This window comes from Neodothiora populina, assembly GCF_041146345.1.
Source record: "Neodothiora populina strain CPC 39397 chromosome Unknown canker_contig_23, whole genome shotgun sequence".
Taxonomy (NCBI): Eukaryota; Fungi; Ascomycota; class Dothideomycetes; order Dothideales; family Dothioraceae; genus Neodothiora; species Neodothiora populina.
In genome coordinates, this window is record NW_027191403.1 from 16429 (window position 1) to 38336 (window position 21908).

Consider the following 21908-nt stretch of genomic DNA (forward strand, 5'->3'; position numbering starts at 1 on the left):
ACAGACCTGCCATCCAAGGGCGAATCAACTTACCGAGACAGCCACTCGCCAAGTCACACACACTAGCGCACCTATATCTTTTCTGCTTCCTGTAGAAGCGACAAACGCCTTCTTGCGACCGGTATACCTTAGATAAGACAGTCACATCTGATGGCTTCTCATGTCGAAAAAGCGGCAAGCATCGCAAAAGCCGAAGCTTAGCACTCCAGTCCGCATATCATTATAGGGCTCGCACCCTGAAATCCTGTCAACAAACGTTGACACTAACAGAAGAATTCCGGTAGAGGCGTTATACCAAGTCAAAATTCAATAGCAAGGGAAAACGGCCAAACAATGGATATCCCAAAGTTTGCAACAACTTAGGCGTCATCGTCAATACGATATCTATATAGAGCCTCTGCTGATCTCCATACACGGCATGAAACCGCTTCCCACTTTAGTGACTCCGCCCTGCCATGCGGCCTGTACGCACTCTAGCAGCCGGTCTTTCGACCCTTGCGCTGACCCTTGCCTCTGCACAACTCCTCGACATTGCCGGTATAGATGCGGCAGGTCCCCCGCTTCTAGTCGTCCCTGCCCTGGCCACTGCCAGGCAGACGGTGAGCGTACTGCCGGTTGCAGCACAGGTTTCAGCAGCCGCTGCCACCGTCTCTGCCGCTCTCGCCACGAGTGATCTCAATCTTCCATCCACGCCTGTGGAAAAGCGTGAAGGCAGCTGTGCCAAATTGGCAACAGGAGCAGGTCCGGTTGCATCGCCTGATACCCCTGCCGCCTTTTTGGCCAACAACGTCCTCTGGGTATGATATTTGAAAAACCACAGTCCAACGATAGTCGTGTTGATGTAATCACGTTCAGGGTCTAGCTCTGGATGCTGCTACGCCTTACGGATACTCCCAGGTGTTCAGTAATCTTACTGCCTCAATCATTACTAGTAATTACAGGGGACTTTTTACCATGAGCTCTTACGATCCAGCCATCTGCCAAAAACACTGCGATGCCGATTCGAGTTGTCTCGCTTTCAACATATATGCCGAGCGCGATCCAGCCATCAATCCGAACACAGCAGACTGCCCAAACCCCAATAGCACGACCAACTATGGCTGCACCTTGTGGGGCGTCCCTGTCACGGCGTCCCAAGCCACCAATGTCGGACAATGGCGCGCCTCATTCAAAGTTCTCATCGCAGCCTCCAATGCCTACAATAAGGACGCTGTGCCCCCTACTATTGCTAACTTCACTGGTCCGACAAGGCTGCCCGCAGCGATCGACGCTGTCTATCTCAACGGATACATCACCTACATGGGCTTCTACTATTTCCCATTCTCTCAAAACAGCAGTTATAACCCAGCGTTGTGTGCTGCCGCATGCAGCCAGCAAACGGCCTTCGACATGACCCAGCCGGACCCTGCTGGATATTTCATGGCGTGCAACTCATTCGTCGCTTACATTACGAGCAAGAACGGCGTGCCACAGGGCCTCTACTGCGCCAACTACAACTATACATGGGGCCCTTCCTTCGCGTAAGTTGCTCCAGGAAGACAATTGATGTCTCAGGGCGTTGTCAGCGTCAACAAAGCTAACGAGTGGCTGCTGTCATAGAACAAACTATGGACGAGAAGCCAACGGCGACCGTTACACCATCACCAACGTCTATCAATATTACCGCACTAATCCCATAGCGGGTAAGGTTAATGCATCCTCGGTATCCTCTACTGCTGTGTTGTCCTCGACGTCCTCCAGTACCACGCTGGTCTCAATATCCTCGACATTGTCGTCGATATCTTCCTCGACATTGTCAAGGATCTCCTCTACTACGTCATCAACGATATTATCCTTGGCTTTGTCCTCGTCACTGTCCGCGATGTCGTCCACTACACTATCCACGGCATTCACCTCGATCACTTCTACTAGAACAAACTCCACCTTCTCATGACAAGAAGGCTTACGACGGAAACGGATTTCAACGTGTAGAAACTACTATAGATGACATAGGGGACTGCGATAGTCCGAGAATGACTTAATAATGTGTAGCAAAGTGTTTACTAATTCATGCATACTGCTGCTCCTTCATGAATCCTCGCACCACATCTACTGGTATAGTAGCCACGCTTTCATGAACATGCTTGTCATCGGAACGCTTTCAGGTGCTTTATTTGTATATTGCGATATTGATGCGTGATGGGTGAAACTGTGAGGAGGACTCGTCAAGTATTGTCTTCGAGTCGATCAATCCCATATAGCAAGAAAATGGCGATCGAGGTATCACGAGGACACCAACAGGAGCGTGATAGTCGTTATATAGAACATCATTTCATCGGCGAAAGTTATAGACTGAATGCCACCTGCAGTGATAATCGGGATAGGATATGTGCGTCGCTAGTAAATCCCAGCGGACAGGCGTTGCAGCGTTGGTAATATCATTCTGGGATCCGAGGAAAAGGAGGCAACAACCACGTGTCTCGCATAAGGATGTCGGCTCCTCCAAACTATCTGCAGTAACCCCTGCATCCAGATGAACGGCACCAGCAAGGTAGCACGCGTTAGTGATGTACCTTGGCGTTTATCAGGGTCTTCGATTGTCTTCAATTGATTATCGACAAATTTACACAGCGCTCCGTTAGAGGCCACCGAGCATCTTCGACACGCTCGTAGTCGTCACACACATCTGCAATTACACTACGTGGTCGGCATTCCCGACGATCTTTGTCTCGTCAAGTACTATTCTCTTCATCCTGATGAGCTAATGGATAATCATCCGAGTCTTGATCGTGCTGACGGGATTGGTGTGACCCCCCAGCTGACCGTCAGACAATTGACAGATTACTTCCTATGTGTCTTGGTTCCCCATATCTACTCGCAATTATCATTACAGTGATCTTACTTGACAATGTACAGTAAATTTTATTGAATTAGGATTGTGCTCGCATGAATCTAATATTCGTGCAAGTATCTAGTCGCTCATGGCTCAACCTTGCCTTGTCTTTGTTCAAGATGTCCACATCGAATTTTTTTGCTAGTACCCGGTGAAGAATTTATTGTCCAGCCTAGCTATATGACAACGGACTTGACTGTAACGACATGATCCTCTGCGCCTAGATATCTGCACTCTTCTGCGTGTTGACCACATACTGCTCGTGAGCTTCTTGGTCAGATGCGTGACGTGCGTTCCAGGTGCGCTTTTCAAGCAGCGGCTTGAGGCCAGGAACAGACACTGCAGCGATCGCCGTAGCCATTTCGAGGGTACTCAAGATATCTATGTCCGTGTAAGTATACAAAACAAAACGTGACTGCTGACTATAGCAGCCGGGACGTGGGCAATATAAACTCACAAACCAAGTTCGGTTGGCCCTCGTCAGTGTTGAGAGTGATGAAGCGGATCATGCAAACCAGTGCAGGGATCACACCGAGCGAGAAGGTGAAGTAGATGGCCGCTTTGTGCTCTTTCTTCATGTTGGGAAGAAGAAACAAAGGCAGAGTATAGACTGCGACCGAGTAAGTCTCCGCTGAACATATCAGGGACCCCGACTGAACTTACCAAACACATATGAAGAGAGGTTGAGGGAGAAGTTGATGTAGAATGGGTCGTCCGCATAAAACACACTACAGGCATCAGGGTCCTGTGACCATTGGACCGAAACGTTTCCACCGCAATAGAATGTGTCAATCCAAAGGACAACGATATAGGCACAGCAGACGTAAGCCGTGACACCATACACGAACTTTCGCAGGACCGGACGATCTCTTGGGAAAACTCCCCAGTAGAAGGCCAGCATACTCATCTTTGGGAATCCCATGCCGACATCATAAAAGTAGTTGGATGCGAATGAGACCTAGACTGTGTCAGCACGATCAATCAATGGTACACTTTGATACTTTACTTACCTTGGACAATTTCACTGACGACACCCAGTTGTCCATGTCGCCATATGCATAGGTCAAGGTGCTGTGGTGCTGCGTCAGTGACTATGACTAAACGCTGATAGGTACTCGATCAACTTACTCGCATGTTATTAATCCCAGTGAGTCGACCGCTGAGAAGAGAAGGATATATTCTGACAGTCGAAGTCGTTGACGTTCAACAAATAACCGGGTATACACGCGCAGCGCGACAAAACACCAAGCAGCGACAAGAAGAATCCATTCTGCTATCTATTGCGTTGTCAGACATGAAACACTTGGAAGCAACACCAACGCCACGAACCATGCAGTCCTTGCCATCAATGAAGTGGCCCATCTTGAGAGAATGGATGCAGGGGTATGCTCAGGACAAAAATGCGGAACGAAAGTGATGGATATGCAGGCCAGCCGACTGTTATAAACTGTGTTCACTGGCGACATGTGTGGCAACCGTGGACTTATAGAATGGACATATAATTTCTCCGGGAGCCGCGTCTTCCATTGTTCGGCGGGATGGCACCGTCCTATATTCGCTTCAGCTACCGAGCTGCTGCGTTTTCCAAAGTCATATATCCCATATAGTCTATTGGCAGGCTCTTCTCAACAAGACGAGCCATGGGTTTCAACAACATGTCGGTCGGATAGGTTTATGCGTTTGCAATATGGCAGCGTCCCCACATGGTCTGGAAATTGATTACAACGAAGCGCAGACTATTCATGATCCCTGCACGATCACGCTTTCGCTTACTTATCCGTACGACGGCAGCTTCGTTACCAGTCCATCGGTACTACTAGTGCAGCAGTGCAACAAGTCCTGTAACATGATCTCTTGCGCCATTGCGACACTTGGATCTGCGAGTCAATCACGGTTCGTGGAAAATAGATTCGGGGAATATGTCGCATGTTCCCCAGCGCCACTGGTCCACTTCTCCCGTGATGAACCACACTACCCACCACCCACCACCTCTAGTTTGCACTAGTTAGAGACATTACACTAAGCATAGCACATGAGCAGAGCAGTACCCAACTATCTTTCGCAAATTGCAGGAAATCGATTCTCGAGTCGAGGACTGACCAAAGCTCGCTATGTGATGAAGGTGGGAGCGGAAAATTGTTTTTGATGTGCGTGCTATACCATGCGATCTACTAGCGTCCATCCAGCTGAGAAGTACGATAAGCCTTCTCGATCTGCCAGAGCGACGCAACAACCAGCTGACTGGTGTCATACTTGTACATGGGGCAGATCAATCACTCTGGAAGCGTGATTTGTCGTCTACCCACACACGAGCCGCACAATCCGTGCGCGATGTGCTGTCTATTGGTCTCGAAGAGACATTGACCTCCTCCGTCTTATATATGGCATGCATATCATGATTGCAATTCAGCTCGACATCGCTGGCCGTGTCGTCGACGGGAGGATCCATGTTACGAAAACCACCGTGCGACGACAACATGTGACGAGATCCACCAGAGTAATAGCCATTCGAGCGCGATCTAGAACCAGGTGTTGTGCGATTGGCGTGGCGGCCAAGCAGTGGTTTCAGCGCCGGGAGAGACACGACTATGATTGCGACTGCCATCTCTGCCATCGACCAAGCGTAGACGCCGTTCCAACCGGAGCCGATGTCGATGCTGATGAAGCGGCCAAGGTTGACCATGATGGTTATGACACCAAGCGCAAATGTTACTATCAGACCATACAGTTGCTTGCGCTTGAGGTGAAGGTGGCGAAGTAGCGGAAAAGGAAGAGTAAAGACTGATAAGTTTACCCGAGTATGTTAGTCAACATTATCGCTGATACAATTACGGAAACGGGAAACAGCCTAGGATCATACATACTCAATATATCAGAGGAGAAATTAAGAGCCCAGTCAATCTGGAAGACAAGTAATGAGTTGAACGTCGAACAAGCTCCCTCTTTGAGAGACCAATTATCCGGCACATGATGGCAGAAGAAAGTATCCAGTAGGCAAGTAGTGATAGCGCATGACAAGGTAAAGGCAGTGACGAAGTACAGAAATCGTCGTAGGTGAGGCATTGTTACTGGAATGAGTTTGAAGTAAAGAGCGAGAAGCGTCGCCTTTGGAAAGTACATGCCGGTGTCGTAGAAGTAATTAGAGGCAAATGATAACTGCAAAGTGCATCGTCAGTCGATGCGCAGCAATTGTGCGAAGACAAAATGAGATGGACATTGAAAGCATGTGGCCTACAACGTCTCGCGAGGCCTTCCAAACAATTGTCGGCTCACCTTTAGTAGGACGATCTCATTGGCCTCCTGGGATGCAGTCACCTCCTCGCTGTCATTAGATAGGTCCATGCCTCCAACCGTGTAGGTCCAAGTGTCGCCTTAGTTCTCTCGTCAGCCATTTATCAAGGTGCATGTGATGTGAGCAGTACGAACATATAATAAGCCCGAGACACACCAATGCTGAGCATGCCAGGAAGGCGTCTGAAACAACGACTCGTCGTTGCTCTTGTCGGAGGATCCTGACACCTATTCGAAGTCCGACCAGAGTATATGCTAATCCAAAGAGCGTCCATTCAATGGCCTAGTATGTATGAGAACAATGAGATAATTTCAGCCATGACATATACCCTAATGCTTACCATGACAGACCGTCCAGACAAGTCTGACACCATGTTTTACAATTCAGTGGGCTTTCGTGAGTAGGTGAACCGAGCAGTCGATCAACGACAGCGTGGGTGAGGAGTCAAGTACGAATGCAACGAAAGAATGAATAGCACTTTCACCACCACCAAGCCAAAGACAAGGGAAGTGCTTGCATATGAGTAGGCGTCCTTTATGCAAGGTACAGTGGGGTTTGCAAAGCGTGTCATGGCTTCGCTACTGGTAGCCACGATACATGTGATGGTGTGTAAGAATACCGCATTCCAGCAATTCGGGTTCACGTCCAACTGGTCGCAACATTTCGATGTTTCGTCCTGCCGAGTAGAGCTAGAATCGGCCAATCGACGATCACAACAGGCCATAAAGGCCTGTTCTTCGCGATTATACTAGGCGAATTAGCGTCGCGTCTCCGCAGTATATATTGATGCTCATTCAGGTCGAAACACTCGGTTAGCGGTAGCCACATCGTGAGTAAGGGTCCTGCCTAATCGACTATAGGCTTGCGGCACCCGGCACAAGATACTAGCTAAGATTGCCAACGCGATATAGACCTAGCTAGGATCAAAAGGATTGACTTCTAGCGCTGGCTGGACCGCTGCCCGAGTTTCTTACTGCGATGCGGCTAGTTTTTGAAAGACGAGTCGAGATCAAAAGCTGAGGATGACTAGATGATGGAAACCCTGTCAGAAGGAACAAAGACAAGGTGCAGCGCAACCGGGTCTGGACTGTGGCATAGGTCAGTCTACATTTCTCTTCATATTAATATGCATATTGGTTGCAGGGCGGTGCATATGCTGCAGCGGCCATTCCATCTTGCAAATTGTTCACTCGGTGCAGCACTCGGCAGCAGTCTCGGATAGCGGATGAATCAAGAATATGGAGGGGCGGCAGAGTATCGGTGATTCTTCATTAACGGAACTTAGGGCCCTGACTTCCATACCCGACGCTAATTCTAAACGATCCAATTAACGATTAGCCAATGCGTCCACCATGGTTGAAAGCGGGTAAGCTGGCCGTGAAAGACTACGCCACGGGTGAATAACGATAATTGCTTGAGGTCGATGCCAGAGCCTGTGTAGCTTTTCACTTGCGTAGCTTTCCACTTGTGTTCCGATTTATTATTGCGAAGAATTGCACAGTGAAACCAATTCTATCATGAGCGCGAGAGACTGACTCGTCGCTGGGTACGAGGCTGTGTCGCAGTTGGTCAAGCTAAGGTAAGAAGGTAGCCTGGTCTCTTCGACCGCGATTGCTATAGCGCGAAGACGCCACCAGGTGAATCATGGAAGAAAAGGAGTTTCCGAAGTACACACTAAGTGCTGATCTACAAAAATGACATATAGACAGTGCCAGTAGGGAAGTGTGCGGCATCTGAGAATGTGAAACATGGAGGAATCTGTGCAGGCGCTTGTCGAGCTCCACATCCGTGAGGGTTTACGACATGCGCGTGATACAAAACGTTCTGCAAATCATGAACCTGTAATTGCCAACACATGTCTCAGTCGTGCAATTGTTCAATGATGCGACACGAGCGAAGAACACTTAAGCTTTGAATGTGATGTCGAGGCACCAAGAATAGAAACGATATCGTGAATTCTCTCGCCACTATTTGAGAAACGCAGGCCATTGTGTTCATTCCCATTTTCGCGCCAGATCCAGTCCAGCCCATGGCATTGCGAATTCTCAAAAGTTTTGCTCGGTGCCAAAGGATTCTCACAGATATGCTGCAACCGATCTTCGAGTTCCGTTAGCGATCCTCTTCGATCGTCATATATCCTTCATCTCTTTCTCAATTGTGCGTGTCCAGCTCAGCATGTCATCATTATTCGTATATTCGTGATACTGCCACAGTTTCTCGATACATATCAGTCTACACCTTCATTATTCTTCTTGGTTTAGCAAGAGCAGGAACAGGATCGGCAACAAACATGTAGTTACCACGTCGTCGGCGCTAGCTTAGCTTATCGTAAATACCAGTCTGGCTACAGTCGCGCGCTCCGAGGATTACTTGCAACCTCTGTGCTACACACGAACGATAGTGGGAAATCCAGAGGCAATTTACATGTTATTCATCTATGACCATGATGCTGTACGTTCACAAGGTCGAGTCATGACCGGCATAGTAGGTTTCGAAGTATATAGGCGCTATTCGGCCAGATATCATCAGGTAGCACTGCAGGCGGTCAAGTTCTGGACGATACGATGGCTTTTGTGATATGGGAACATCCGTACTCGAGCTCCGATTATACAGAGACAAGTTTATTACATCACAGGCTAGGGACGTGACAGCCTGTCGTTGCAAGAAGCAGCATATCATGTCCTCCACCGTCCAAGTCCTTGCACCTACGGATCTCTAACAGTGGCAACTATCACGCGCGACCAATGTGGTAAAGGTGCCTGGTCTTTTGCCTAATGAGAGGTAGCTCCAATTCCGGTGTGAGTGTGAGATCTCATATCCATAAGTTCTCTTGCGTCAGACCTTTGGGAGGAGAAACGATTCTATATTAGAACAGTGGGAGACATAGAAAGGGATAGACACAATGTCTACCTGACCGTCTTAGTATGTCGACAGCGGAGGGGATTTCTGCCAAATAGCGCAACATGGGTGGCGTGGCAAGGGTCATCTGTGTAGTGTTCTGAATTTAAATAATAAAATTTGGGCAGCCTCCGAACCCACTGATCTACATCTCTTCATGCAAGCCGGTCGATTGTGACAAAGTGGACCTGTCTCGGCATCATGCTGCTCTGCTCTTGACCTCGAAGAAGTACTAACGACTACAACATCGTGTCGTCTGTATTGGTATATATAGATATAGCCACGCAGCCAGAGTGATGGATCTATGGTCCACCATATGTTACTTTCTCGACCGCTTAGTACAGTTGACGATTGCAACCTCTAATCGACCGGAGATATTGTGTTCGGTACGACTCGCTGCATGAACGCGTCCCTCGGACTTGATAGTGAACAGAGACAATGATGTTCCTCGGAACTGCATCAAGATAATACACCTTATGAAGATAAGACGTTGTGCCAGAATACTTCGTAATGAGAGTAGTCCCTGATACTAAAGATCCACAAAGTAGACTGGGGATGCAGTTTCCAAGCGATGATGATCTGCATGTGAAGATGTTTCAAGTCTCGACCTGTGTCTATAGGATTCCACGATGTCAGGGTAGATATGCTGCGCCAATTTACACGAAAGCAGACCAGATGTTACATAGGGTAATCAGAGGATATACGGCACTCCGTAAAAATTGATTCAGACGTTCTCTGAAAGCTCAAGTCCGTCAGACACCTTGTTCGATGCTGACGTAGCGCTCAGATCTGCACGACCGGTCTTGCTTCAACATCACAAGGTTGAAAGATTGAGACTTCTCCGAAGTTTTCGCTGTGCCGCAAAATGTTTTCTCGAAGAGAAGGCGCGAGAGGTCTAGCTTCCTACGTTGATGAATTCAACACTGAAGTTCGTGATTCTTGAAGGACTCTCCGTCTCAAGAGAAACACTCGTCCTCATAAGATCTTGGACCAATGATGACTTTCGTACACCTTCTGTTGGATACGCTCGAATATCATGCCAGAGATGTCGACTTAGGATCTAAGCAGCAGTCCGTATCTATAGCAGATACGGAGAGGTCACCTGATGAGGAGTCCTGCCTCACTCTATGCTTCCTGTGTAAAATTCTCTGAGCAGCGTCGATCATATCGATGGCTTTCTGAAAAGATGGCACAGAACGAGCGCGGAAAACTATGCTTCTACTGTGGCAGGGCACGATGTAGTTTGGCATTATTGCTTTGTATATCAGATAAGGTCATGCCTCTTACAAAGATCCATGCTCATCTCCGATCTTGATCTGAACAATGCGAATATTGATAGTGAGCTATGATGTGGTCGAGGCGTCCTTCTGCTATACTTGTTTTGCTTTCCATTCAGAGATGTCGTGACCCTGTCCTTTGCATTGAAACGAGGCTCAGGAACACAATGTTGTAATCAGGCAGATGCTTATGCAAACTACAGACATCAGAGGGCAACAGTGGCAGATGAAGCACAGTCTAGTGGCTAGCAAGAGTTGATTGCAACATTGAGCAATTGCTTCGATGTTCTTTTTCACTAGTGGAGAGCAGTACATGATGACTATCTGACACGACCTTGCCGCTTTACTGATCATCTTACTTGTTGGGGAGCCCTTGTCTCTGTATCAATGCAAGTAAGGTGGCCCAATGCCAAACTATGTCTAGACAACGTGCATACTGAGCCAGCCTTATATCCGGTTATATGACCGGTCATCAGAGACATGCCGACTGGTCGTCGCTAGTATCCAGATCTCACCTGCCCTTGATATTACGTTCTCTCACAACAACGTATTGATAATGTTCCTACTGACCGGGCTCCACATATACCGCTACATTGTCACAGCTTCCAGATGGTCGGAAATGATTCATCCATGATCTCATCCTCATACATTGGTATGTCTATCTAGGAAGTCTTAAGGAGGCTCTTTACTACAGCGATTGCGAGGCCACGATGAGACCGAACCATCCATACATTTCCCAGAAAGTATCGGAGTGTATAAGATGCGCGACAGAAGTTCTCACAACACAGTCTACCTGTGCAGCCCTACAAATTCCTCTCGTATCAATGCTTCCCAATACGATACCTAGAAGGTGTGCTCCCGCAAGCAGGAAGATAAGATGAGACTATTATCGGCCGGACTAATCAAGTAGCGATGCAGGACGTGATTTCCGGACTGTCTGTGATATTTACCCCCGGGAAATCATGTCGAACCATGACTCCGCTCATCTTTACACTCTGTAAGCATCCCAGCGTCATTCGATGTCACTTTTTACTATCGATCGTACTTGTGTACCAGACTCGCGGATATTTGAAGACATAGATACACGGCTCGAAGGGCTGACGGACTGCGGCTTGCATGGTCTTTGACTGAAGAACAATATCAGCTCCAAGGGTGTTGACTCTTGCAGCAGACCATATACTCTCTCTGATCTTCTTCGCTAGAACCTTCACTTTTGCTTGTGGGCTACTTTCGGCCTTTTATGTGCGGCGTCTCTGCACCCAACCTGGGTCGATCGTAATAAGAGCATGAGTTGCGTGTTTCAGAAGGCCCCACATTAAAGCTTTACTGTCTGGAAATAGCCACGATCTATGCACCGATCCGATTGCGTCAGCGCAGTTCAGGATGCTTTCGTACCTGAATGCTAATCACGTTAACGTTTGGAGCTAAGGCTAGAATGCGGTCCGCCAAGATCGAAGCACGACTACAGACACATATTGATCAATCGAGCTCTGGAGGAGGTATTTATATCAGTGGAAGACATGTGATGGCAAACACATCGGACTACATCTTTACTTGCATGACAGGGCCTTCGTGTTAGAGCTTAAAGCAACATGCTGCTGGATAGTATGAAGAGTTCTGCGCGTCGGACCCTATCGTGTCTCCGTGGCAGCTTTGCGGAAAAACCTCTACCCTAAATTCAAGCGTAAGCGCAACAAAATTTTGATGCATCACAACCAATATCACATGACGCTCGACATCGAATGGGCCCAAGGTTGATCCATTATTGAGTTCTATCAGACCTGAGCTAACACCGGGTTTTCCGACACATCCACCATGCTCCCACCATCAACCAACAGATCCACCAACCTCCGTCCTTCGACATTTCCATATAGCCACGGCCACTTAAGCGGGGCAGTAGCCAGTCTTGGGAGGCTCGCAGCCACCAGCGCATCCCTTGTACATCTGGCAAGGGTGGCTGACATCGGCACAGTTGTTCTTGAGGGTAGCGGTGTCTCCGTAGTTGGAGTTGATTCCAGCAAGGACTCCACCGTTCTTGGCAGTGACACCCTCGATGTAGACGTTGCGCTTGCATTGGCTCTTGCAGTTTCCGCAGGATCTGTAGAGCTTGCCGTAGTCCTCGACATAGTAGTTGAGAATGTTGACGGTACCGCAGCCGTTGTGCTGGATAACCTTGTCCTTGGCGTGGTAGGCTCCACCACCCAGGATAGTGCTCTCGGTGCCAGGCTTGTCGTTCTTGATGGAGATGGCGTCCTCGCAGACGTCCTCGAACCAGACGAACTCGAGGTTGCAGTGACCGTCGCAGTGGACACCTTCAGCCTGGTTGGCACCGATGATGGCGTTCTTCAGAGTGGCACCAGCGTGCAGGAGGAACACGGCGTCAGCAGAGCCTGACTTGTGAATTAGCTATGTCCATTGTAATTATGATTGCAAGGTCTGACTCTGGCTTCCTATAGAAGAAGCCAGGGTTTGGCAAAGGTGAAGATGACTTACCGCCCTCGGACTGGCCACTGCAGGCACCACTACCACGATCGTATCGTGCCCATTTGCCATCGTAGACCTGACCAGCAGCGACCTCGATGACTTTGCTACTAGTCTTAGTAGAAGTTGCTTTGGGGACACCACCAGTGTATCCGTTGCAAGCAAAAACAGCAGGAAGGAGAGCAAGAGCACTCGCAAGTTGAATGAATGACACCATGTTGACTTTTAACGTAAAGAGACGAAGAGAAAAGAGTGAATCGAAGTGAATGTTGTGTTATGTTGGGGATAGAGTCAGTTCATACGTTCCATGAGAGCAGTATATATATCTTCTACATAGGTCTCTTCTGCGCACTATCGATACTCGCTTACCGTAGGTATATTTCTGTCGGGAATGACTTTGTTTCATCCATATGGACGTGTTTCAATTGGCAAGCCATCATCGCTTGCTAGAGTATACAGAACACAGCTCTAGACAACCATCTATAACACAATGTTAGGTGTAGCGTAGCTCTAGACAAATTCACAATACGCCGGATAGACAAAGCATGCGAGCCGCTGAAACGCCAAGTCTGCGCGGCAGCTCGAAACCAAGACTTCACTCTATACCAAGACCTAGGCATGCCAAGAACTATGGTTTTTTCGGACATTTTCTGCCAATCTGCAGTACAAACGGATCGTGGCAAGCGCTTTGCTCTCATTCTTCACCGACATGAAGGGAGTGATCCTTCCTGCAACCGGTAGGTGCTTGCATAGGAGTCCAACATAAGCCTCAACGCTGTCGGAGCTTTTCTTGGAATGCACTCCGCCGAAAGCGTATTGCATTGGCTACCGGCTCGAAAAGTCAATGGCAAGCGACGAATGATGCAAGATACTGATACAGTAATACCAAGCTCTATCAAGCCTCACATGCAGTCAATGGGTGTGTACCATGAAGGATATCATCAAAAAGATCGAAATGGCTCTACAGCGTGATATCGATAACGGTGCCCCAGGTCTGGTAAATCCGGGGAATAGGAGGGGGATGGAATATCCCAAAACTGAGCTCGCAGAAAAATCAGAACTTTACATCAGACAGTGGATCGATCTTCTCTGTCAGGACCACCTGAACCCGATTTTAATGGGGTGTGGATGCGATGTGGCGCGATGTGTCACTGGGTTGGTCAAACATGGCAGCATTTCCGGCATTGTGTGACTGGAACCTCGGCGGTGGCATTTTGGACTAGTAATCTAGTAGGCGAACGCCGATCCAGCTGATTATGACCAATGCTGCCCCCTTGAAGATGTCGATCCACTGACACATGCTCATAGTGGCCCAATAGGTGCACCATAAACGCCACGTAAAAGCGTGCATCACCGAGTGAACAAGACAAACATGATCTGGCTATGAGCTGAGTTTTCACTGTGTTCTAATACAAGACTCGGACCGAGACACAAATGCCTACAAAGTTCCGACTGTTACGCGGTAAGTTTTCTTGCCCAAGGTACCCCAGAAATTAGCGCTCGGCTTTTGTTTCCCGCCAAGATCGGACATGCCCTGATTTCCACTAGCGCGAACCCCTACGCCACGAGACGAGCTACAATGTATGTTATGTGACACATACACTGCGGTGTGCCCATTGTTTGCATGTCTCGAATGCTGTTGACTGAATGTTTCGCATTGCTTCGATAATGTATATTGGTATCGATAAGGATGTAAGGCTTACCTAGCAGCTGCCATGAGGCGTCGAGATGGACAGGAAAGAACTGATCCACCTTCTCCGCCCTTTCATCAATGCTGGGACGACACAGTACGCTGACGTCCACAACTCTCGGTCAATCCAGTGGGGCGAGCTACATTATCATATCGCTCTGTCCATTGTAGAATCGGGGTCTCCCGATCCCGGACCAAAGCCTACCACATTTAAAAGACCAAGGCTTTGCTAAACCGAGTAGACAGTAATGGATGGTATCTGTAAATTAACCCGGCTATGTTCAGCTCTCACTATCCGTTGTCTCTTATCGAGTTGTGAGCACTCGAAGAGTAAAGGTGTTACCAGCTCAATCGCCGACGAGCCCCACTATAGGAGACAGTATTCTCAGGATCCCCCTCTTGATCATGTGTAGCACGCACAGCATCTATATGTCGATCTCACCTCCTCGGCCATCATAGCTGAGCGCTTCACCTCTATGCGTGCTCACTTTCCTCCCATCTGTACTTACTCATCGACAATGGATAGTATCTTGTATCCTCTATTGTTACAAGTCTACAGCTAGCTATGTTATCATCATCTGTATATATTTCATCTGTTTCCATACACAGCTAGTTTCCGAAAAGACTGAAATGACTACGGCCCCTTGCAAAGCCATCATCACACTGTGGTTCGAGGCTCATGCATGCCAATGCTGGGCAATAACCCTTCATCTACTCTGGAACTTTGCTGATGAACAGACAGTCCGGACGCGCGTAATTACTTATTCCTATAATCTGTCACCATCATCAATCCAGGAAGTTGGTGAGCCTTTGTCAATGAAAGACCAATGTAACGTCTTCCCCGATACCTCCGGTCTGTCCTTTGTACAAACGCTATGGCCTACGACATCTCGCAATTCGAGTAGGATCGAGACATAAGTATCAAACTCTTACATCAAACCTCTGACTGCGAAGAGAGCACGTACAAACTCCGAGGTAAGCCTGCTGGTCCAGACCGCATTCTGCCTAGCGATAACACCATGCTATTCTCATATACAATCGGCATGATGTCCAATGAGAGCTACGGGCAGGGACTATGCATCCTGGATCTGTCTTGGAACCTTGGTTCTACAGCGAAATGAGATCATGCGGTAAGGGACAATCACGTTTGCCCAGAGGTCTTTACGAAGAAAAAACCACTCCTTCTTTGCCAGATGCGATTCCGGCCAGCCCGGTCGATGGAAATTGCCGTGCCATTTAGAGTAGCCAACGGTGGGTGCGGTGACAATCTCTATGCTCGATTGCAGGCGGACTGCTTCGTCGTAGACGTGATCATGTTATTTCATCTTGTACCAATATCAGGAACGCGAGCATAGCTCATCAAAGCATGAATTATTTCATTGAGATTTCTAGTCAGCTCACCATGGTCACTTCCTCAGCTTCACGTACAAATTTTGTATGATTCATTGATGCCCATCAATGTCACTTTGGTGCTGGTGCTAAGTAGTGAACTGTTTCGTTATTTCATGAAGCTATCTGGTCTGGCTCTTTGACGCTCATCTAGCAAATTGAAGTGTGAGTCACCTGGCACATCTAAGACATCATCAGGTTCCCACCGAGTTCGATTGCATTAGCTTATTGTGACATCTCGGACTTCCATGTGCCTCTGAATTTTGTCCTTCTCCCGCCTGACACGGGTTGCACGACTAATCAACGACAGCAGGTCATAGAGTGAGTATATACACTCATATGAGTGTCCCGTATCTATCACAAGGACACGAACAGCTAACAATCAGTGGTAACAGGTTCCCCTAGCTTTGGGACAGGGTCCCCGACCGTCACTACGAGACGACACTAACGGCTCGATAGACGGTACAGTGACACAAAAAGCTCCCGCGAAGCCCTGTCTCCGTGAAATTGAGATCTTTGCGTCATGGAAAGTCATACGAGGAGCATTGCCGTGGAAGCCAAGTTGAAAAGAATCGACCATAGCAAAGTGGACATGATCAGGGTGAGATACCACATTGCTCCATCACTCGAAGAGCGTCACCATACATGACCACCTACCTTGGTGTACAACCATGACTGGGCCAATGGGTGGAGTAAGTTGAGTATCACTGTTTTGCGCAAGCCTCTGGAGACAATCCGCTAGCATGAGCAAACGGGGCATCCTGGGCAGATTGCGAAAGCGGATAGTATTGACGACTTGTCCACATGGATGCAAGTGGGCTGCAAATCTTACTGTCTACCTTAGACCGCTCTTCGGCCTTGTCCCAAGTGCGGAATTGATCCAGCCCTCCCCGTCTAAGTCGGCTCAGAAATTTCTCATTCTTCAATTCCTCCTTTGCAATACCAAAGACGACAAGATAAATCGGACCAAGATCGTATGGGCCACACGGTCTCGCATCCTCATTCGCCATAAGTTTTTCTTGGGAATCCTTGGAGACAGCTTTTCATAACTGTTTCAACAGTGATGTTCTCACAAGGCTCGCAAGGTCGTCGGGAATTCATCCCCTCTCGCGCATTAGCTTGCTAATATTCGTCAACCTTGGGAACCTCACAGTCACGCATCTCGTCCAATCTCAACAGTGTTCAAAGTCTTCTTGACGAGACCGGCTTCAATGGCGGCAAGGTACGGCGGGCTGATGTACAGCTCGTCTGTCGTTGACAGAGTACGTGACTCCGCTGCACGTTAGGGTCCTCAAAGATTTTGCAGAGGTCGTATAATAGCACATGGATCTTTGGGTTCAATGATCAGTGCAAGGGTGAATATCGCAGTTTTCAAGTACTCCGTTGTGCTGACCCTTGTACCACAGATTGCGATTTACCCGGAACCTGATCCCGTGGCACTCACAGAGTCCTCGAGGTTTACAGCTGGCTTTCTTTTGTTAAGCATGATGATTAGTTGTCGACAAGTCCAGGTCTCGAAGTACTTGATAAAGGTCCATATGATTAATATGAATGGAGCGAGTTTTCCCCAGTCACGTGAGGGAAAACTAAGTGCAAATAGGCATCCATACACATGCCAAGGCTTGACGATAATTACGTTGTTGTGAGAAATTAGGTTGAGTCATAATAGTGCGCATCTAAATGATGGTGCAGCATATCTGTCTGCATGCGACAAGGAACTTGAGTGAGATCAAACACTGTATGCTGGGGCACTGCTCGAGTCACGATATCTTGAGTCATGGAGAGCCATCGGAGACTGCGAGTGGTTTGGATCGCGCGAGTCGTGATAGTATGGTCCTAGCGTGTCCCGAGTCCAAAGCTAGCGTTGTTCCATGTGCCGAACTACTGTAGCTCTCGTGGGGCACAAAGCACCCTGCTATAATAATAGTTGAAGGATTTGAGTGGCTGTCCAGATTTATAAGGTACTCAGCACTGCGCTTGGATATCTGCATGATCCACCTTTGGGAGAGGCCACTTCCACCTTAAAAGGTGCCGCCGACGTCTGCCGAAAGGAGCGATCTAGCCACCGTTGCTACCAGCTCATCCATCTGGTCATCACTCCCACCAGGCTACACACCTATGGGGAAAGGTAAGATATTCTGCTTGGGTGACAGCGACTGCGAATCATACGGACATGGTGTCGGCGGCGGTGGCATATTGTATTGACATAACGCTTGTAACGGCCCAAGTATCTACCTTAATCTCGCGATGCGATCACATATTAATAGCGTTCTGTGTCAACCAAACGCTGAACGACTCCGGGAGGGCGCGTCGAAAACAATCTCCATACAGGTTTGGGAGGTATACGCCGGAGCAGGCCAGGCTCTTGATGGCGTTTGCGGGGTTACCGTTCCCCCATTATGTACCTGCACAAGGCTGACTCCTTCGATGATATTTTCTCGTTCCGGAGTATTCCTAGGATCAATCGTATGACGATCAAGCACGTGCTAGATATAAACCCAATTCGACGTTCGCGCTCAACAAGATTGCCGGGAAATGCGGAGTCAGCACCCGCAATTGGTCCAGGGCGCTCGGCAGCAGTATCTGTTCGTGGCTAGTCGCTGATGAAAAAGCCGACGCCACCGGACATCGGCGGAAGAGTCGTGTTCGATGTGCACCAAATTAATGCTAATTCGTCCCCACTTTACCTCTTTTCACCCCCAAAAGACACGCCAAGCATCTGCCCACCTGCAAAACAATGATGGTTACATGCACTTCTGGAACAGAGATTGCTTTCTACTGACCTAAACCTCCCCACCGCCCCGGTTGTTCGCTCTAGCAATATGCAAGTACACAATCTCAACGATTGGCGGCTCCCAGAATCTCAAGAATACGATCGAACTATATCTCTATCATTGATTCGTCAATTGGCTTCGGCCGACGAATCCAACTTACTTGCTCCATTAGATTTTCTTCTCCCGCGCGTCATGCGTAGTAATGCACTCAATCCCGTTACGAAAATTGTTCGGTCTCGGATATCCACTAGACACCCACTAGCGGATATGTGAAATATTGTACTATACTGTAGGTATAGACCCGACAACCCCGGAACTCAACGCGAGTCTTAGTCACAGTGTGTGGAAGGACTGATGGACGTGGAACTGTCACTACTACTGGCCCCACATATGAGCATACCATCAGATCACAAAGCAGACCACCCATTAATCAATGCACTTCTAGAGCTTACCAAGCTACCAAATAGATCTTCGAGCCTGCGGCTGGATTCAGATCATCTACGCCGCTAGCTGTGTTCACTTTGGCAAACGTCCATGAGTTTCTCATCGTGTATATATACTTATGAAGCAACGGACTCCCACATAATCTTCCGTTCTTCATTCTCATTCGGCTCTAGATACGAGAAAGAAAGAAAGGAGAAACAATCATGAAGTTTCAGACAGCTGCTTCCCTGCTTGCCTTGGGACATCTTGCCGTCTCCCAATCCACCAATTCCTCATCGGCCACCTTGAGCGGACCCATTGCAAATATCACCAATGGAACCATCATTGGCAAATACGTTGCCGAGTATGATCAAGATCAATTTCTAGGCATTCCTTTCGCCCAGCCCCCAGTCGGCGGTCTACGCTTCAACCTACCACAGGCAGTGAACGAGACCTGGGAGCAACCGCTGAACGCGACAGAGTATGGTCCGATCTGCGTCAATTACCCCCTCGGTCTCCCCCTTGACCCTCTAGATATCACCTATGCCCAGAGCGAGGATTGTTTGACGCTGAACGTGGTCCGTCCTGCTGGCATTGACCCCAATCGTCGCCTTCCTGTTCTGGTATATATCTTCGGTGGTGGTTTCCAGGAAGGCGGCAGTGCTGATGGCCGGTACAACACTTCTTACATGGTCCGCAATTCCGTCGATATGGATCAACCCACCATCATGGTGACTATCAACTATCGTCTAGCAGGATGGGGTTTCTTGGCCGGCGAAGCTTTCAAGAATGAAGGCCTTCTCAACCTCGCAATCCAAGACCAGCGGTTGGCCCTGCGCTGGATCCAAGAAAACATTGAGGCTTTCGGTGGTGATAAGAGCAGAGTCACCATTCAAGGAGAGTCTGCCGGCGCTATTTCTATTGGGTACCACATGCTCGCCTACGACGGCCGTGACGACGGTTTGTTCTCTGCAGCCATCTGTCAGAGCGGCGGCCCCTGGTTCTTTGGTACCTACCCCTCGAGTGAGGCACAAGAGACGACCTACCAAGCTATGCTGAATGCGACCAACTGCACAACCGCAATCGACTCTGTAGCATGTCTTCGTGCTGCGCCCTTCGATGTCCTGAATGCAACAATCGCAAGCTTGTCTTTCTTGCCAGTCGTGGACGGTGGTCTGGTCCCTTCGTACAACTCTATCGCCCTCAAGAAGGGCAACTTTGTCAAGGTCCCGCTTCTGATCGGCACAAACACAAATGAAGGCACCTTGTTCGCTGGTTCCGGCGTCAACACTTCAAAGGAATTCAGATCTTTCGTTCAGTATGCCGGCTATGTCGGAGTGAACAATAACAAGACCATCGATCTGGTAGTTGATGCATATCCTTTGCTTCCCGAGGATAATGTCACTCTTCCCGCTCCTTATGGTGCCCAATTCGTGCGTGCTGCAAGATACACCGGCGACGCCATGTTCATTGCCGGCCGCCGTTACACATGCGAGCTCTGGACCAGCTACGGTGTACCTTGCTACAGCTACCGCTTCGACACTCTTCCTGCAGATACACCCCCTGTGACATTTGGAGCTGCTCATTTCGAGGATGTCGCCTTTGTCTTCAACAACGTCATTGGCACTGGAATGGACGCTAGCGCGTTCAATGTCACCTCTCCCTTGAGAGAGCGTTATGTCGCTTTGTCGAACGTCATGAGCCGCATGTGGGTGAGCTTTGCAGGTACTCATGACCCAAACAACCACCGTGGTAAGTCTCCATTTCTCTTGACGCTCATCTAGTCCGAGCGCAGCAACATTTTGACCTAACATGTGCAATATAGTCGATAACTTCACCACCCACTGGCCCCTTTACGCTCTCGACGAACCTCAAAACATAGTCCTCAACGGCAGCTCTGGGGTCTATATCGAAGCAGACGACTTCCGCAAGGCGCCCATGAAGCTTCTGATCGATAGCGCGCTGAGCTATTCTCGCTAGGTCATCTTGGGAGGAGGAAGACGAAATGTATATATAGAATTTTTTAAGATCTGGCTCTTCTATCATTGTAGGTCTTTGACCTTGAGACATATGACGATCTCGATTGTCAGGGCACTAATTCATATCTAATCCATCTAAATGCTGTCCCGCAAACGTGTGTAATAACATGTACATAGGTCTTGTTCAGCTTCGGGAGCAGCTTTGGAAGAGCACATCGGTGATCAGATTAGATCTACCACTGTGACAATTGCAGAGCACAAAGGCCGTATGTCGCAATCCCAAAGTCGATATATTATAGTAAGACTAGCAATATAAGTACGTACGGCCACAGGCAGTTGAAAACTGGGCATCCCGTCCGCTCTGCCAGACATAAGCAGTTGACCGGCTGATTAGTACTACGGTGGGTGACCACGTGGGAATCCCAGCTGCTGTACGTTATACTTGTGTTTTGATGACAGTGTATCATGAAGGTTCGAGGACAAGGTGAAATTTAGGAGGCGAGAAAATTTTGTTCCCGGAATCTTCAAGCCAAGAGGAAGGCCTCAGGCATGCTGTTTCCACCGCAGGGAGTTCTGATTTTATGTTTGGTGATGTCATGAAACTCGGCTGCCAGAGGGCAACCCTGTTCATAATCCACTCAAAAAGATCACGAGTGGATCGTGGTCCTAACAATACAAGGCGATCTTCTGACGACTCTGTAGGAATCTTGACCTCTTCATATACGTACTCCATCAATACTATGTGGGTTTTTCGATGTCGGAATCTATTATGCCATAATAAAAATGGAGACAACATGATAATCAAGACCCGTGGTATACAGGTTTTCGAGCGA

At 48.5% G+C, this 21908-nt stretch overlaps 5 protein-coding genes across 5 annotated transcripts; 2 read left to right on the forward strand and 3 right to left on the reverse strand.

Annotated features, from left to right (window-relative positions):
* Window positions 1–455: 455 nt before the first annotated feature.
* AAFC00_004400 (uncharacterized protein) lies at window positions 456–1933 on the forward strand (the record flags this gene model as incomplete). The annotated part of the gene is made up of 3 exons (XM_069348511.1): window positions 456–797; window positions 856–1520; window positions 1600–1933. 3 exons carry the CDS (start codon window positions 456–458, stop codon window positions 1931–1933), a joined length of 1341 nt encoding a protein of 446 aa, XP_069204304.1.
* Window positions 1934–3092: 1159 nt separating this feature from the next.
* On the reverse strand, window positions 3093–4234 carry AAFC00_004401 (uncharacterized protein; the record flags this gene model as incomplete). The annotated part of the gene is made up of 6 exons (XM_069344040.1): window positions 3093–3253; window positions 3330–3482; window positions 3536–3830; window positions 3883–3943; window positions 4001–4149; window positions 4202–4234. 6 exons carry the CDS (start codon window positions 4232–4234, stop codon window positions 3093–3095), a joined length of 852 nt encoding a protein of 283 aa, XP_069204305.1.
* Window positions 4235–5141: 907 nt separating this feature from the next.
* Window positions 5142–6214, reverse strand: AAFC00_004402 (uncharacterized protein; the record flags this gene model as incomplete). Its single annotated transcript, XM_069348512.1, has 3 exons — window positions 5142–5653; window positions 5737–6028; window positions 6146–6214. The coding sequence occupies 3 exons, from the start codon at window positions 6212–6214 to the stop codon at window positions 5142–5144; spliced, it is 873 nt and encodes a 290-aa protein (XP_069204306.1).
* Window positions 6215–12223: 6009 nt separating this feature from the next.
* On the reverse strand, window positions 12224–13037 carry AAFC00_004403 (uncharacterized protein; the record flags this gene model as incomplete). Its single annotated transcript, XM_069344041.1, has 2 exons — window positions 12224–12729; window positions 12833–13037. 2 exons carry the CDS (start codon window positions 13035–13037, stop codon window positions 12224–12226), a joined length of 711 nt encoding a protein of 236 aa, XP_069204307.1.
* Window positions 13038–19320: 6283 nt separating this feature from the next.
* On the forward strand, window positions 19321–21076 carry AAFC00_004404 (uncharacterized protein; the record flags this gene model as incomplete). The annotated part of the gene is made up of 2 exons (XM_069344042.1): window positions 19321–20848; window positions 20922–21076. The coding sequence occupies 2 exons, from the start codon at window positions 19321–19323 to the stop codon at window positions 21074–21076; spliced, it is 1683 nt and encodes a 560-aa protein (XP_069204308.1).
* Between the last annotated feature and the right edge of the window lie 832 nt (window positions 21077–21908).